This window comes from Capricornis sumatraensis, chromosome 3, assembly GCF_032405125.1.
Source record: "Capricornis sumatraensis isolate serow.1 chromosome 3, serow.2, whole genome shotgun sequence".
In the NCBI taxonomy this organism is placed as follows: domain Eukaryota; kingdom Metazoa; phylum Chordata; class Mammalia; order Artiodactyla; family Bovidae; genus Capricornis; species Capricornis sumatraensis.
In genome coordinates, this window is record NC_091071.1 from 149036431 (window position 1) to 149052723 (window position 16293).

At 44.9% G+C, this 16293-nt stretch overlaps 1 protein-coding gene across 1 annotated transcript; it reads left to right on the forward strand.

The window, feature by feature from the left end:
- The first annotated feature begins 11520 nt into the window (after window positions 1-11520).
- RPL37A (ribosomal protein L37a) lies at window positions 11521-14583 on the forward strand. The gene is made up of 4 exons (XM_068969273.1): window positions 11521-11601; window positions 11973-12101; window positions 12630-12712; window positions 14357-14583. The coding sequence occupies exons 1-4, from the start codon at window positions 11599-11601 to the stop codon at window positions 14418-14420; spliced, it is 279 nt and encodes a 92-aa protein (XP_068825374.1). The 5' UTR covers window positions 11521-11598; the 3' UTR covers window positions 14421-14583.
- The last annotated feature ends 1710 nt before the right edge of the window (window positions 14584-16293 follow it).

The window sequence follows — 16293 nt, forward strand, 5'->3', positions numbered from 1 at the left end:
TGGCCTCAGCAAAGTGCTAGTACTCTTGGCCACTTTGAGATTAAAAAGATGGGAGCGAAGGGGACTTCCCTGGTGGTCCAGTGGCTAAGACGCTATGCTCCCAATGCAGGGGGCCCAGGTTCAGTCCCTGGTTGGGAACTAGATCCCACACTACACAGCTAAGAGTTCACATGCCAAAACTAAAGATCCCACGTGCTGTGCAATGAAGGTCGAAAATCTTGCATGCCATAACTAAGACCCAGCACGCACGCACACACACACACACAAAGGTGGGAGAATAGAGGTTGGGGGGCAGGGAGAAGTCCACGGTTGGTTATGGTCTTACCAAGTTTGAGGTGGCCCCTGGACAAGCTGTGGCAGCCCTGGCAACTCTTGCCCAGCTTCCCTTGGAGGAGGAGCTTGCCGCCCAGCTGTGAAAGTATACTCAGCAAATAGCCTCCACCTGCCCACCACTTCTGGTGAATCTCAGGCTGCAGAACACTTGATTACACCTTTCAAGGGACAGCATGCATCAGGGACCGAGCAAGGTGGGTCTGGTGCAAGACACCTCCGATGGGCGGTCTTCACTGCACAACTGTCACTTCACACTGGGTTGTCAGCCTCACAGCTCACCTGCCTCTGCCCTGCTTCCTCCCACTTCCTTTCACAGTCCATCTCTGATAAGCCTCTTGCGTCCCAAACTCCATCTCAGTGTGTTTCTGGAAAACCCAGCCATAGCAAGGTTCATCCAAGCAGACATGTTCTGTGGGCAGTAGGGTATCTGAGTCTTCTAACTCTGCCTTCCCCTGATGTGAATGGTGTTTATGGTCATGGGGACGCATGAGATCATCTAGGGGGTTGGTGGCTTCAGGAGCAAAGCAGATCTGACTCAAAGCCGAGCACTCCACATATGGGGTTGGGAAGAGGAGGATCCAAATGGGAGTCCAGGAAGTGGATTTTTTTTTTTAAGTGTTTAAAAAATGAAGGCATTGCTGCTCTAGTTGGTGTTGTGCAAAGCCAGGGGGCAGGCGTAAGTGCTGGCTTGGAGTGAGCCCCGCATTTGCTGGTGTGGATTCTTAGGTCTAAATGATTTTTAAAATTAATTTTTATTGGAGTATAGCTGATTTACAATGATGTGTTTTCATTTTGGCTGTACAGCAAAGTGAATCAGCTATACATAGACATGTATGCTCCATTGCTTCCGTTGTGTCCAACTCTTTGTGACCCCATGGACTGTAGCCCACCAGGCTCCTCTGTCCATGGGATTCTCCAGGCAAGAATACTGGAGTGGGTTGCCATGCCCTCCTCCAGGGGGTCTTCCTGACCCAGGGATCGAACCTGCATCTCCTGTGTCTCCTGCATTGTAGGCAGATTGTGTACCACTGAGTCACCAGGGAAGCCCCCAAAGCATATACACATATCCCCCCATTTTTGGATTTTCTTCCCATTTAGGTCACCAGAGAGCACTGAGTAGGGTTTCCAGAGCTATACAGAAGGTTAGGCCCGAACGGTTTTGCACCGTGCTGCAGATGTGGGGCACTGACCAGGCCTATCACTTTTCATGTACGGACACGGTGAACCCCAGCCCTGAGGTAGGTAGCTGCATTTTCACTGTGTAGATGCAGAAGCTGAACCGAGGGTGTCTCGGCTGGGAAGAGACAGAGCAGCGCGGCAGCCAGGCCCCCTCCAGGGCCCATCTAGGGGTCAGTGTGCCACTTGGCCAGGGCAGGAGGCCCACGATGCTTGGTGAGGTGGGGGGATGGTGAGCAGTGTGTTAGACAGTCTCCCTCCCGAGGGGCTCAGCCCTGGCCGTGAACTTTGCCTGGTCTTTCTGCAGGCCCCCAGTCGGCTCTCTGCTCAGCAAACTAGGACGAGACCCGGGGATGTACCCCTTTCTATCTCTTTGAGCACCCTTTCCTGGGCTCCCAGACCACTGTAGTTGAGAGAGGGGCTCTTTGGGGGCCACCCAGCCCCCTCACTGCTGTTCTGGCTCTCTGATCTCAGCACAGTCTGGGCTGAGGGTCACGTCCTCTGTAAGCTCCAGTCTCAGGGAATAACTAGGAAGATGCTGAACTTGCTGCTTTCTGGGGTCAAACCTGGCCTTTGATGACTGCTTCCTATTAATCACCATTATCAATTTGCTGCTCCTGACTTCCTGGCAGGGTCAGAGCTCTTCAGAAAGTCCACCCGAACACCTAAGCTTAAGGGGCATGAGATGCTTCTTCTGTCTTTCTGAGGGATTGTGGGATTAGCAGCTGAGGCTGCACCTGCTGGTTTATCCTGCCACTGAATTCCCTGTTGGGGCCCCAGATCTCCATGAATAATCAGGACTTTGGTTTCCTCATCACCCACTGACATAAGAACTACCTGTGGTTGTCTGGAGAAAATCCAGGACCAAAGGCCTGGGAGAGAACTCCTGCCAGGGCTCTCCCTTAGGCCACCTGAGGTTGTCTCACACTATCTCACTCCCAGCTTTGCATTTTATTTTTGAACTTTGAGAGCTGTTCCATCTGACCACATTTGTCTTTAACAACGAGTAATCTTGTTGGAAGCTTCCAGAGGACAAATGGTCTACCTAAATTTTACTATCATTTCCTCCCAAACAGAAACTTAAGTATTTTTCTAAGAGTGATTAACATAGAGCAGAGGCTGCTGTTTGATCACATCAGTTCAATTGTTCAGTTGTGTCCAACTCTTTGCGACCCCACGAACTGCAGCACACCAGGCCTCCCTGTCCATCACCCCCAGAGTCCATCCAAACCCATGTCCATTGAATCAGTGAGGCTATCCAACCATCTCATCTTATGTCACCCCCTTCTCCTCCTGCCCTCAATCTTTCCCAGCATCAGGGTCTTTTCAAATGAGTCAACTCTTCACATGAGGTGGCCAAAGTATTGGAGTTTCAGCTTCAACATCAGTCCTTCCAATGAACAGCCAGGACTGATCTCCTTTAGGATGGACTGGTTGAATCTCCTTGCAGTCCAAGGGACTCTCAACAGTCTTCTCCAACACCACAGTTCAAAAGCATCAATTATAGTCCAACTCTCACATCCATACATGACCACTGGAAAAACCGTAGCTTTGACTAGACAGACCTTTGTTGACAAAGTAATGTCTCTGCTTTTTAATATGCTGTCTAGGTTGGTCATAACTTTCCTTGCAAGGAGTAAGAGTATTTTAATTTCATGGCTGCAATCACCATCTGCAGTGATTTTGGAGCCCAGAAAAATAAAGTCAGCCACTGTTTCCACTGTTTCCCCATCTATTTGCCATGAAGTGATGGGACTGGATGCCATGATCTTAGTTTTCTGAACATTGAGCTTTAAGCCAATTTTTTCACTCTCCCCTTTCACTTACATCAAGAGGCTCTTTAGTTCTTCTTCACTTTCTGCCGTAAGGGAGTCATCTGCATATCTGAGGTTATTGATATTTCTCCTGGCAATCTTGATTCCAGCTTGTGCTTCCTCCAGCCCAGCATTTCTCATGATGTACTCTGCATAGAAGTTAAATAAGCAGGGTGACAATACACAGCCTTGACGTACTCCTTTTCCTATTTGGAACCAGTCTGTTGTTCCATGTCCAGTTCTAACTTGCTTCCTGACCTGCATACAGGTTTCTCAAGAGGCAGGTCAGATGGTTTGGTATTCCCAGCTCTTTCACATAAGCTGTATTAAGTCCCTTCATGAGCAGCAGCTCTGGAGAGCCAATTACATCACTGCATGGCTGTTGTCCATCTGCAGCGGACATGTGAACGATGCAGATATGGAGAAGGACAGGGTCAGTCGTGCACCAGGGAGCCTGTTGGGAGCTGGCCCAGTGGGGACAGAACCTCTGAAAAGAAATGCTAACAATCCTACAGTAAATTTGCCCATGTGATTTTTGCTGTCCTGGGAGCTCAGTGGAAAGAATACAGTCTCTTCATTAAGGACAAATTGCTGAAATGAGTCGAGGCTCTGGAAGCAAAAAAGGTTTGGGATCATAGTCAGATCCTGAGTTTCAGAAAGAAGCGTTTCTCCCCAGCGTGTCCCAGTGCCTCTCCTTAGCCCCTGCATGATGCCCTTAAATCACGCAGCTTGAGAAATGTTCAGAAGCCCTCTCCCATGAGTCTGTGGACATCCCGTTTTTGCTGTTTGGTCAAGTTCTTTCATTGCTTAGGACCTCATTTCCTGCTTCCATTAATAATCACTTCTCATTCCAGGAGTGTGGCTAGGATACAAGGGGTACACTTCAAAGTAAAAGTGAATGTGTAGGTGATTCTGAAACATACAGTGCCAGTTGGAAGAATCACTTCCAAATCAAATTAACCGATAACCTGCTGCATTCATCCCAGGGCCTGCCTTTGAGATACTTCCAGGTGTCAGGTCAGTGCCTGCCAGTGGGAGGGTGCTCAAGTTTGAAACCATTCTTCCTCTGTGGTCTTAGTATCATTAAGATGGCCTGTTGAGCCACTATCTGAGGCCTCCAGTTAAACTTCAGTTTCAGCTACTCTGGAGAAAAATTCCCCCTCCCCCCAAGATGTCTCTGAAGTCCTCCAAAGCAAATTTCATTTACCCCATGCAGCCTATATATTTTAAGTTATACCTCCCCAAATGTATCTCTGAAATGTGTTGAGATCTGTCCAGCTATTTCTGTGTGATTCAGTAAAAGATATTTGGACTTATTTAGGTAGTGAATACCTTTGGATTTAAGGAAGGATTTCCACACTAACTTCTTTTCCTCCTTCGCTCTGCAGTTCAGTCCAGACACGCACACCACCATCCACCATGTTTTCTGGAAATGTCAGTTGGAATGAAGAAAATCTGGGGGCATCTCATCCCACTCTTGTCCCCGCCAACAGTGTTCCCCTTAAAGGCCCTCTGCAGCTGTCTCTGCCTCTCCTCACCAGGTTGTCAAGTGAAGTCTGGTTCCCTGAATGACCCTGGTTAATTTCTGCCTCGAGGGCTGGCATCAGGAAGACTCTGAGAGGCAGTAAGGAATCCTGCTGGCCTCAATCCACTTGTGCGTGAATTAATCATGTCTTTTCCTACTTGGTTTCCCACAAGCCTTTTTCTAGGTCAGAGGGAGAGCTGAGAAACAGCTGGAGGTGCCGTACCCCCACTGCTGACTCTTGGGTTTTGCCTTATCTGTGCATTCTTATCTATTGGAAATGATGCTTTCTGAAGCTCTTTTCAAGTGAATTTTTAACTGCAAAGGGGATGAAAAGAAGTCCAATCTTATTTTTTCACCCTATCCTCTGACTTCTTACCAAGTTCAGGATTACAAGGTTAAAAAAAGGCTTAGAAGCTTAAGGAGGATTCACTGACAGTCTCTCATACCTAACTTTTATTTTGGTGGTGTGTTTTCCAAGGGTAGGGGGTTTCTCCGAGAAGAAAATGGATTCCTTATAGCAGACAGCATTGAGAAGGCTGTGAGTCATAGTCTTTGGGGGTATTATGACACCCTCTGACTACACGCTTCCTACCCCAAACCATTCAACAGATACATTGAGTACCAGGCACTCTTACTCTTCTTTCTAACCTTTTTTCGGGGGAGGCTAATGAAATAGCATATGCCAAAGAGTTCATGAAACAAATTTACAATTTAACAAAATATAAAATAAACACCTGTGTAACCATGACCCCAAAGTTGCAAATACAATATCTTCTAGAAGCTTTATTGTTTTGCTTTTAACGTTTAGATCAACAATCCACCGGACGTTTATTTTGGGGTACAAGGGGTGAGATAAGATCGAAGTTAATTTTTTTCTATATGAAGATGCAGTTATCTCTGCACCGCTTATTGAAAAGCCTGTCCCTTCACCCACTGCTCTATTTGTTATTATAAATTCTACATAAACATTAATCTACAAATGTTTGAATACAAAAATGAAAGTCCTATATCCCCACCCTACTCCCAGCCCTATTTCCTAGATGTGATAACTCTTTGGGATAACTCAACAATTTGGGATGAAGCCACTGGTAACTTACTCCCTATACAAACAAATCTGTGTAAATATACATAAAATTTGTTTTTATAAAAATTATATCAAACTCTTCCTACTGGCAATGGCTCCTTTTATTATACATAACATATTTGGCCATTGTGTCATATTGATCTCCCTTATCCCTTTTAAGAGTGGCCAGGTAGGGACTTCCTTGGCAGTCCAGTGGTTAAGACTCTGAGCTCCCGCTCCAGGAGTCATGGGTTCCATCCCTGGTTGGGGAACTAAGATCCTACATGCCATGCAGTAAATGTGGAGAGAGAAGGGAAGAAGGAAAGAATCCACTTCTGACACCCAATTCTTCCCAGGTGTCCAGGCCTTGGCAGCCTCGCCCTCCTCTTTCTGGTCAGTCCCTCCCAGTCGAGCTGGGCCCACAGTACTCTCAACAGTCCTGTGCAGACTTCACTTTCATCTGTGGCCACCAGTGAAGAGTGAACAAAGAGCTCTTCAGGCACAAAGTGAAAAAACAACCAGGGGCCCAGGACTCTGGGATGAGCCCTTTCTGTCTGCACCATGAGATGAACGTAGGATGTTGCGTGCACCTCAGATTTCTTTCAAAAATACAATGTTCCATATGCCCCCAAGAGAACTGGTTGATGAAACAGCTAAAAGCACTCTTCCCTAGAAGCAACTTTTATTTATTTTTATGAAAGCAAAAAGTGAATTCTGTTGGCTCTGGTGGAGTGGGAGTGACTCAGCAGAGCTTTTGACGGAGACTTTTATGGGTACACATCACCATTAACAACCTGTACACCTGATGGTCCTTTAATGGGGATGAGATTTACGAGCCCACAGATAAGATAAATTGAGACTCCTCGCACAATTCTCTGAAGCCACTTAGAGCTGATTTCATGAGAGTGCTATTTGTACATCCTCACGCTTGCTATTTAAAGAGAATTGTTTGGTTTTGAAAAAATTGCTCTGCACATGAACAATTTCCTCTTATAATGGAGTGTCTCATTTTCAGCCACTCTACTGCATTCCTACTGAAGCATTCTCTCTTCTCTTGCTTTTTCTTTCTCTATCCCTCTGAAGGTCAGAGACAGGGGAAGCTATACAGAAGATGGGGTGGGAGGGGTAAATACACTAAAAGATGACCTAAACTAGACCCTAGAGCCAACCCAGGAGAGCTCACCTAAGCTCAGGCTGCCCCAGTGCCAGGCTGGCTGTCCTTCCCCAGCTCCTGCTTGACCGAGAGGCACAGGCTGGAATAGCTGGAACAGAAGGACTGTGAGACTGCTTGTTTTGCTTCTTTTTATTTTTTTGGCTGGGCCTGACCAGAGATTGAACCCAGGCCACACCACAGTGAAAGTGCTGAGTCATAACCACTGGTGTGCCTGCTAAGTCGCTTTAGTTGAGTCCAACTCTTTGTGACTCTAGGGATCATAGCCCACCAGTCTCCTCTGTCCATGGGGATTTTCCAGGTGAGAATACTGGAATGGGTTGTCATGACCTCCAAGGGATCTACCCTACACAGAGATCAAACCCTCCTCTCTTGCATCTCCTGCATCGGCAGGCGGGTTCTTTACCACTAGCGCTACCTGGGAAGCCCAAGATTTCACTTTCACCGATGGCTCAGATGGTAAAGAATCTGCTTGTAATGTGGGAGACCTGAGTTTGATCCCTAGGTCAGCATGATCTCCTGGAGAAGAAAAAGACAACCCACTCCAGTATTCTTGCCTGGAGAATCCCCGGGACAGAGGAGCCTGGTGGGCTGTGGTCCATGGGGTCACAAAGAGTCAGACACTTCTGAGCGACTAACGGCTGGACCACTCGGGAATTCCCCAGTGCTTGTTCCTCAACACTGCTTCACCACTCCCATTTGTTTCCAATATATTTTAATTTATAGTTTTCTGGAGGCAGGGTATAGTTTGGGTAAAGAAATTTCCCGAAATCATCCCCCAAAGGCAGTGTGTTTCTCTTCTGAGGGAAAAGAGACTGATTTCCTTGGCCCCCTGCCATCCTTCATCCTCGAGGCACAGAGAATGTGTGAATGGAGCCTCTGGTGAAACTGAGGGATGCTGAGCACACCCTACTCCATCGGTGGTACCCATGAGGCAGGTAGCAATAGCCAAGACTTTAATAGTGTCATTGTGTTCAAGCTAAAGAAATTAAAGAGAAAAGAGATGAGCATATTTTTAAGGTAAAAGTAGAAAACAAATCTGTTGTAGTTCCCTGAGTGTGGGAGAACAGAAAACAGGACTGATAAAGCATCAAGAGATATTTAAATCAGGTATCATCATCTCAATGATAATAACCATCATTTAGAAATGCTCACTAGGCACTTCATAGAAGTTATTTAAGCTTCTCTGGTGGCTCCAATGCAGGAGACCCAGGTTGGATCCCTGGGTCTGGAAGATTTCCTGGAGAAGGGAATGGCTACCCACGCCAGTATTCTTACCTGGAAAATTCCATCAACAGAGGAGCCTGGCGGGGTACATACAGTCCATAGGATCACAAAGAGTAGGACACGACTGAGTGATGGACACTTTCATTTTTCAAGAACCTGAAATGTCATGGTCTACTCATTTTGCACCTGAGGAATCAGCTCAGATCTTGTGACACAGTAGCAAGAGCACTTGTCTGGAAGTCATTCATTGGCTCTATGACCTTGGGCAAGTCCCTTGACCTCGCTGGGCCTCAGTTTCCACTTGGAGCTATATTAAAGCCTTTTTTAGTTCTAACATAAGTGGATTGACCTTGAAATGCAGAGAAGCCCAGACAAATAAAAATCTCCTTAAAAACTCATCATCAACATTATACCATGCAAGGTACCATTTCCCTATGCAACATGTATCCATTGCCACTGTCCCGCCAGGCTCTGTGCTCAGTCCTGGGATGCAAAGGTGGGCAACTGGGACTGTTTTCATGGAGTTCACTTGTGATCTTGGCTTGTGTGTGTGTGTTTTTTTCAAATAGACTTTATTTTTTTAGAAAAGTTTAAGATTTATAAAAAGGAAAAAAAAGGGGTGGGGGGGGGGGGCTCCCTGGGTCCAGTGGCTAAGACTCCATGCTCCCAGTGCAGGAGGCCTAAGTTTGATCCCTGGTCAGGAAATTAGATCCCACATGCCAAAACTAAGACTGGTACACCCAAATAAATAAATAAAATTTTTTTGAAAAAAAGGAAGAGAAACTTCCCTGGCAGTGGTTAAGACTTCTTGCTCCCAGAGGGAGGTAAGGGGAAGGTTTAAGAGGGAGGGTGGGTATATGTATACCTATGGCTGATTTATGTTGATATATGGTAGAAACCAACACAATATACAACAATTATCCTTCAATTAAAAATAATTTAAAAGAAAGACAAAAATAATAAATCTTTGTTAGTGAAGCAAAGGAAAAAGAAAATTCCATGCTTCTACTGCTGCTGCTGCTGCTGCTAAGTCACTTCAGTTGTGTCCAACTCTGTGCGACCCCATAGATGGAAGCTCACTAGGCTCCCCCGTCCCTGGGAATCTCCAGGCAAGAACACTGGAGTGGGATGCCATTGCCTTCTCCATGCTCCTACTGCAGTGGGTACCAGTTTGATCCTTGGTTGGGGAACTAAGATCTCAAATGCCAGTGCAGCATGGCCTAAAAAAAAAAAAATCAAAGAGATTATACACAGTTCCCATATACTTTTTAAAAAACCCAGGTCCCTCTGTTATTAACATCTTAATTAGTATGGTACATTTATTATAATCAATGAGCCAATATGTGCGTGCGTGCTAAGTCACTTCAGTCGTGTCTGACTCTTTGCGACCCTGTGCACAGAGCTTGCCAAGCTCCAGGCAAGAATACTAGAGTGGGTTGCCACGCCCTCCTCCAGGGGATCTTCCCAACCCAGGGATCAAACCCACATCTCTTATGCCTCCTGCATTGGCAGGTGGATTCTTTACCACTAGCACCATCTGGAAAGCCCCCAGTGAACCAATATTTATACATTATTATTAACTAAAGTCCACAGTTTATTCAGAGCTCTTTAGTTTTTTACCTAATGTCTTTTTCTGTTCCAGGATCCCATTTTACATTTACATTCATGTCTCCTTAAGCTCCCCTTGACTGTGACAATTTCTCAGACTCTCTGTTTTTTTATGATCTTGATTTTGTAGGACACCTCACAATTCGCATTTGTCTGATTTTTTTTTTTTTCCATGATTGGACTTTGGTTATGGGTTTGGAGAAAGACCACAAAAGTAAAGTGCCACTGTCATTGCACCATATCAGAGGGACATGCTATCTCCATGATTTATAACTGTTGATACTGACCTTGACTCGGCTTTGCTAGTGTTTGGCAGGTTTCTCCACTGTGCGGTTACTCTTTCCTCGCTTTCCCATATTGTGCTCTTTGGAAGGAATCACTCTACACAGCCCACAGTTAAGGAGTGAGGAGTTACATCCCCCTTCTTAGCGAGCAGAGAATCCACATAAATTATTTAGAATTCTGCAAGAGTGAGTTGCCTCTTCTCCCCCATTTATTCATTTATTCAATCATTTGTTCACATCAGCATGGACTCATGGTCATTTATTTTCTACTCTGGGTTAAAAATCAACAAAACTTGATTTTTTTTGCTCAAAAATTTCCAGACTTATCCACTGGGAGTTCTTTCAGTTGGTTATCTTGTCTCTTTGACATAGCTCCATCACAGCAGGTTTTTTTGTTTTGGTTTTTAAGCACTTCCCTACTTTCTGGCACTACAACACTCCAGGCTCATCTTGCATATGTCCTTCAGCAGTCCTGGGATCGTCATTTCTCCAAGGAGTCCTGGCTCCTTTCATTGAGAATGATATTAGAAACCAAGATCTGAGTGCGAGGTGTACACATTTCTAATGGACTTAGAGATTTTTTTTTCATTTTTTTCTAGTTATAAATACATACTCATTTTAAGAGATAATTAGAAAAATGCAGAAATATATAAAGACAAAACTCAGTTTAAATATCCCCACTACCCACAACCAGAGAGGCTGCTGCTTTTAGAAGGCATAATGTATAAGCGGTGAGATCTGAAATCGTATTTTAAGCACTTCTCTAAGCGCCAATGCGGAGAAGGCAATGGCACTCCACTCCAGTACTCTTGCCTGGAAAATCCCATGGACGGAGGAGCCTGGTAGGCTGCAGTCCATGGGGTCGCTAAGAGTCGGACACGACTGAGCGACTTCACTTTCACTTTTCACTTTCATGCATTGGAGAAGGAAATGGCAACCCACTCCAGTGTTCTTGCTTGCCTGGAGAATCCCAGGGACGGGGGAGCCTGGTGGGCTGCCGTCTATGGGGTCGCACAGAGTCGGACACGACTGAAGCGACTTAGCAGCAGCAGCAGCAAGTGCTAATGAGTGAGCAAATTACTTAAAATCTGAATCTTGTCTATAAATGGAGGAAATCGTACTTTCTTTGCAGGATTTCGTGAGATATACGTAGGATAATGTCGATATGTGAAAGAGCTTCTGCTACACAGTTTGTCGCTACAATTTGTAAATCACCGTAAATCTGTCAGAGAGGCCTCCGGCCACACTACCCTGGAAGCACCGGAGCGAGAAAACCTCCAGACCATAGAGTTCAGTTCCTATCTGGGCCTCCCATACACCACTTCCTCTTGTCGGCCTAAAACCGCGCCTGCGCACTTTCCTTCTTCCTCTTGGGCTCGGATCTAGGTTGCGTTAACATGGTGAGTGTTGTTCAGGATGAGGCCTAAACGTCTATCCGCTTGCATCTGCCCCTTTTTTTGGTTTATTTGCCCTAACTTGCCTCTGCTTGCCCGCTCTGTCCCGTGTCCCCGATCTGCGTACCCTCGCCTGTCCTCTGGAACGCAGATTTGGGCGGTTTGGCGGGGGCTGGCGCGTCCAGGCTGGGTTCACCGGGTGCCCTTGGGCACCGGGCCCGCCGTGGGCCCTGGGTTTACGGCGATAGGGTTGGGGGCTGGAGAGCTAGGTGGGCAGGTGGAAGAATGGCGTGTGGAGGCGCCGAAACTTGATGGAGTGGCGAAGTCCCGTTCCTGAGTTCTAATATCTGTTTTCTCTCTTAACTTATTCCTAACAGGCGAAACGCACCAAGAAGGTCGGAATCGTGGGCAAGTACGGGACCCGTTATGGTGCCTCCCTCAGAAAAATGGTGAAGAAAATTGAAATCAGCCAGCACGCCAAGTATACCTGCTCCTTCTGTGGCAAAGTAAGATGGTCTCTGGACGCGAAGGGACGAGGGCGGGATGGTTTCCTTCCGAAACGGGTCCTCTCGAAGGAAGTTCATAAATAGTTTGCTGGTTCTAAGTTGTTGAGCAGTTAGCTGCACACACCCGTTGGTGACTCTTTGGGCTTTGTCAAACGCTTTTCCTTTAAAGAAAACCATTTGGGAGCTAAAGGGGGGAAAATTATTTGACAGCCCCAGCCTAAGTCAAACCTCCTTTGTGGAATATGATTCTGTCAACTTTTGTCTGCTGGTGTTGCTAGAGATTTTTGTTTACTGTGTGCAGAAATACTGTTTCTGGAGGTGGGGGGAAGAGGCCAGGTCATTCACATCCTTGGCTATGTCACCATGATGAATGCAAATTTTGCACCAGAGACGCTGAAATTCGGGGGGAAAAAACAAATAATCTCACAAAATACACCATTTCTAGCTTTCTAGTGTTATTAGACTCCTGGATATTTGTAAAATAGAAGGCTTTTCTTGGTCATAGGAAAAATCGATTATCTTTTACAGACCAAGATGAAGAGAAGAGCTGTGGGCATTTGGCATTGTGGTTCCTGCATGAAAACAGTAGCTGGTGGTGCCTGGACCTACAAGTGAGTCCATTTCTTTACAGTGTTTGAAAGCGTGGGGGCCATGTCAAAATTCAGGTTTGTCGCTGGATGGGCTAATTTTAACAGATGTGCTAGTTGGGCTGACTACTGAACAACACTTGTTTGGCAGGCTGTTTTTGTAAAAATTAAGAGGTCATTTAGCTTATTGCTGTACATGTGAGGCCATCTGGCCAACACACCTTTGCTATTCTAAACAGTATTGGTTGAGGTGCTTCCACTTTGTGACTGACAAGGGCCAAGTGATAATTGCAGAGAGAAACTTCTGTGTTGGTTGTTGATTATATTGGACTTTATCCAATTCTGGAAATTTAAGCCATGCTTGAAGGCCTCTAATCTGGAGATTCATTGCTGAACCTGAAGGCTGACATGGTTTCCCTTTAGCAAGCTTATAAACTCGTGCTGTCCAACATTCAGTTCAGTTCAGTCGCTCAGTTGTGTCCAACTCTTTGCAACCCCATGAGTCACAGCATGCCAGGCCTCCCTGTCCATCACCAACTCCCGGAGTTCACTCAGACTCACGTCCATTGAGTCCGTGATGCCATCCAGCCGTCTCATCCTCTATCGTCCGTCCTCTTCTCCTGCCCCCAATCCCTCCCAGCCTCAGTCTTCCAATGAGTCAACTCTTCGCGTGAGGTGGCCAAAGTACTGGAGTTTCAGCTTTAGCGTCCTTCCTTCCAAAGAAATCCCAGGGCTGATCTTCTTCAGAATGGACTGGTTGGATCTCCTTGCAGTCCAAGGGACTCTCAAGAGTCTTCTCCAACACCACAGTTCAAAAGCATCAATTCTTGGGTGCTCAGCTTTCTTCACAGTCCAACTCTCACATCCATACATGACCACTGGAAAAACCATAGCCTTGACTAGACGGACCTTTGTTGGCAAAGTAATGTCTCTGCTTTTGAATATACTGTCTAGGTTGGTCATAACTTTTCTTCCAAGGAGTAAGCGTCTTTTAATTTCATGGCTGCAGTCACCATCTGCAGTGATTTTGGAGCCAAAAAAAAATAGTCTGACACTGTTTCCCCATCTATTTCCCATGCATTAGTCACATAGTAAAATGATTTGGCTAGTGTAGTTAGAACTTTTGGTTTTTGTTAAATTTAAAATTAAAGCAGTGTAAAATACTGGAAAATGTTGAAATGATGATGTGGACATATATATATATATATATATATAAGCACCTTGTTGGGGTTCTGTGTGGACAAAAGGGAAAATGGAGAGTGCTCTTGGTTGTGATGGATAAATGAATTAGTATTCATCTGCCATATGCGGTGGAGTGGTTTTTCAGGTACAGTGCCTGAGTGTTGTAGGAAAACATTGTTTCCTCATTTCCACAGTGTGCTTTAGTCAGCTGTGCTGCCTTAGACATTGTTTCCTTGACATCTCTCATTGTACCATCCTGTAATTTACTAGTTTCTTCTGCCATTCTGCCCATTCCTTGTTAGTGAGTGTAGTCAGCCTCTCTCAATCATTCTTTGCTGCTCATTTCATGCTCTCCTGTCTGTGAGCAGTCAGATGTATGTGATGGCCAGTGGATGCTGTCGTTGGGGTTGCATTGTGAGTGAGGCGTGTTCCCATCTGCCACTTCGCACGCGACTAGTGTGGAACCAACGTTGTTTTTCTTTGCAGCACCACCTCTGCTGTCACAGTCAAGTCCGCCATCAGAAGACTGAAGGAACTGAAGGACCAGTAGAAGCGCCACCATCGATAACGTTGCTAGCCTGTAATAAATGGGTTAATTTATCTAACAGAGTTACTTTGGCTTGTTAATTTTATTGCTTAGACGTTCTTATTTGCGTTGCATTATTTTTGCTTTCTAAAATAAGAGCTTAATTAAAATCCTTTAAATTTTTCTTGGGAAAGCATGCTGAGGTGGGTTGTAGTCCAGTTGCTTTTTTTGCAGTAGTCAAATGATGTATGGCATAAGATTATGAGCCTAAGTCATTTCAGATAGACTTCTTTGAAGTAGATTGGTCCAGAAAATGCAATTTTAAAATCACAGTTAATATGTATTTTTTTAATATTTTAAAGGCTAAGATGACATATACTGCCTGTTAACTTGTGGTGTTTTATCTGATCATACATTGACCTTGTTGGAAATGTTTGACACGGGCCTTCAGGAATGGGATTTTGGATTAGCATAAGGAGGTGGAATAAGCATTCATTGGCTGTGGTTAAGAAGGACCAATTCCACCAAACTGCCTGGGTAGTTGTATGGTTAACCTCTTCTGCTTTGGTTTGCTGAACAGTGTGTGATAGTGGAATGGAGTATATGATGGAAGCTGGGATTTCTAATTTGGAGTCTTAAGGCTTTTGTGTTAAGTTTGCTTGGAATTTGGGTGTGATTCCGTTTGTAGTAGAGAATTAGAATTTTGTAAGAGGTGAGGTAACATTTTAACATTTGCCTTGTCTGGGTATTCTGAGCATGGAGTATCATTTAATACCGTGACAAGTAAATGAAGTGTAGATAATAACTTCATTTACACATGACAGTTATATGACTTGTAAATCATGAAGCTGGCATTTCAACCCATGCATTCTTGACTCCAGAGCTAATATTCCTGGATACACTTGGGGGTTTTTTGGTTTTTTTTGAAGATAGTTGGAGATAGAGACCAACTAGAAGGCTGTTGAAATAGTAAATATTTTTGTAGCTTTAAAAAAACTGACTTTTCCAAGACTATAGGAGGCAGCTGGTGGGGGTAGGGCCGAAATTTAGGCTTTTGACTCGTAATCCTTGCTTTATCACTATACTCTGCCTTGTATTTTATGGACTCAGGAGTGTGTCCCTTCTTAATCTGCTTCCCCACCCGTTAGCTTGTTTCTATAGCAGTTTTCTGAGCCTTTCTAAGTTGTTTAATTGACTTTGCATCAGAATATAAAGACTAATGCTTGTGTTCCTCACTAGATTCTACGTTTACAGGCCATCTTATTGTGTCCTGAATACTGTTCACGTATACAGGTTGCCAGAAACACGAACACCTCTAACTGCACGTTTTGTTTTGAGTGTGGAGGTGAGAGCTGTGGATACTTGAGCTTTGTTTTAAAGGATTTTCAGAAGAGATGAGTACTAGAGATAATTTTGGAACCTAAAACTGGGCTGAGAAGAAATTTTGGGAGGAAAGTTGTGATTCATGTTAATTATCAAGTTTTGGGATACAGGAGTCAAAATGAGTCAGGGGTCAAGTTAATGTCCTACTACAGTCAGCTCTGGTTTGGAAAACTTATGTGGTAAAAGTGTTCCAAGGTAATTCTCTGTATATAGCAATTTCAGTCTGAATCTAATTTTTCTTTACCTGAACTCTGGAACACATTCCCGAAATTTATTTGGAAATAACAAAATTAGAAAAGACAAAAACAAGAAAATGTATCATAGTGGTTAAAAACACGGGTTCTAGAGTCAGTAGTAGGGATTTAAATTTCTTTCTAGCTGGTGGCCTTGGACATGCTTACTCTTTCTTCAGGTTTCGCACCTGTGAAGGATATATAGTAGTTTTCCCCTCAACAAGTTAGGTCAGTTTGGCTTCAGAGCACTCAATAATGGTGTGGATCTTGGAGAGAGAGTG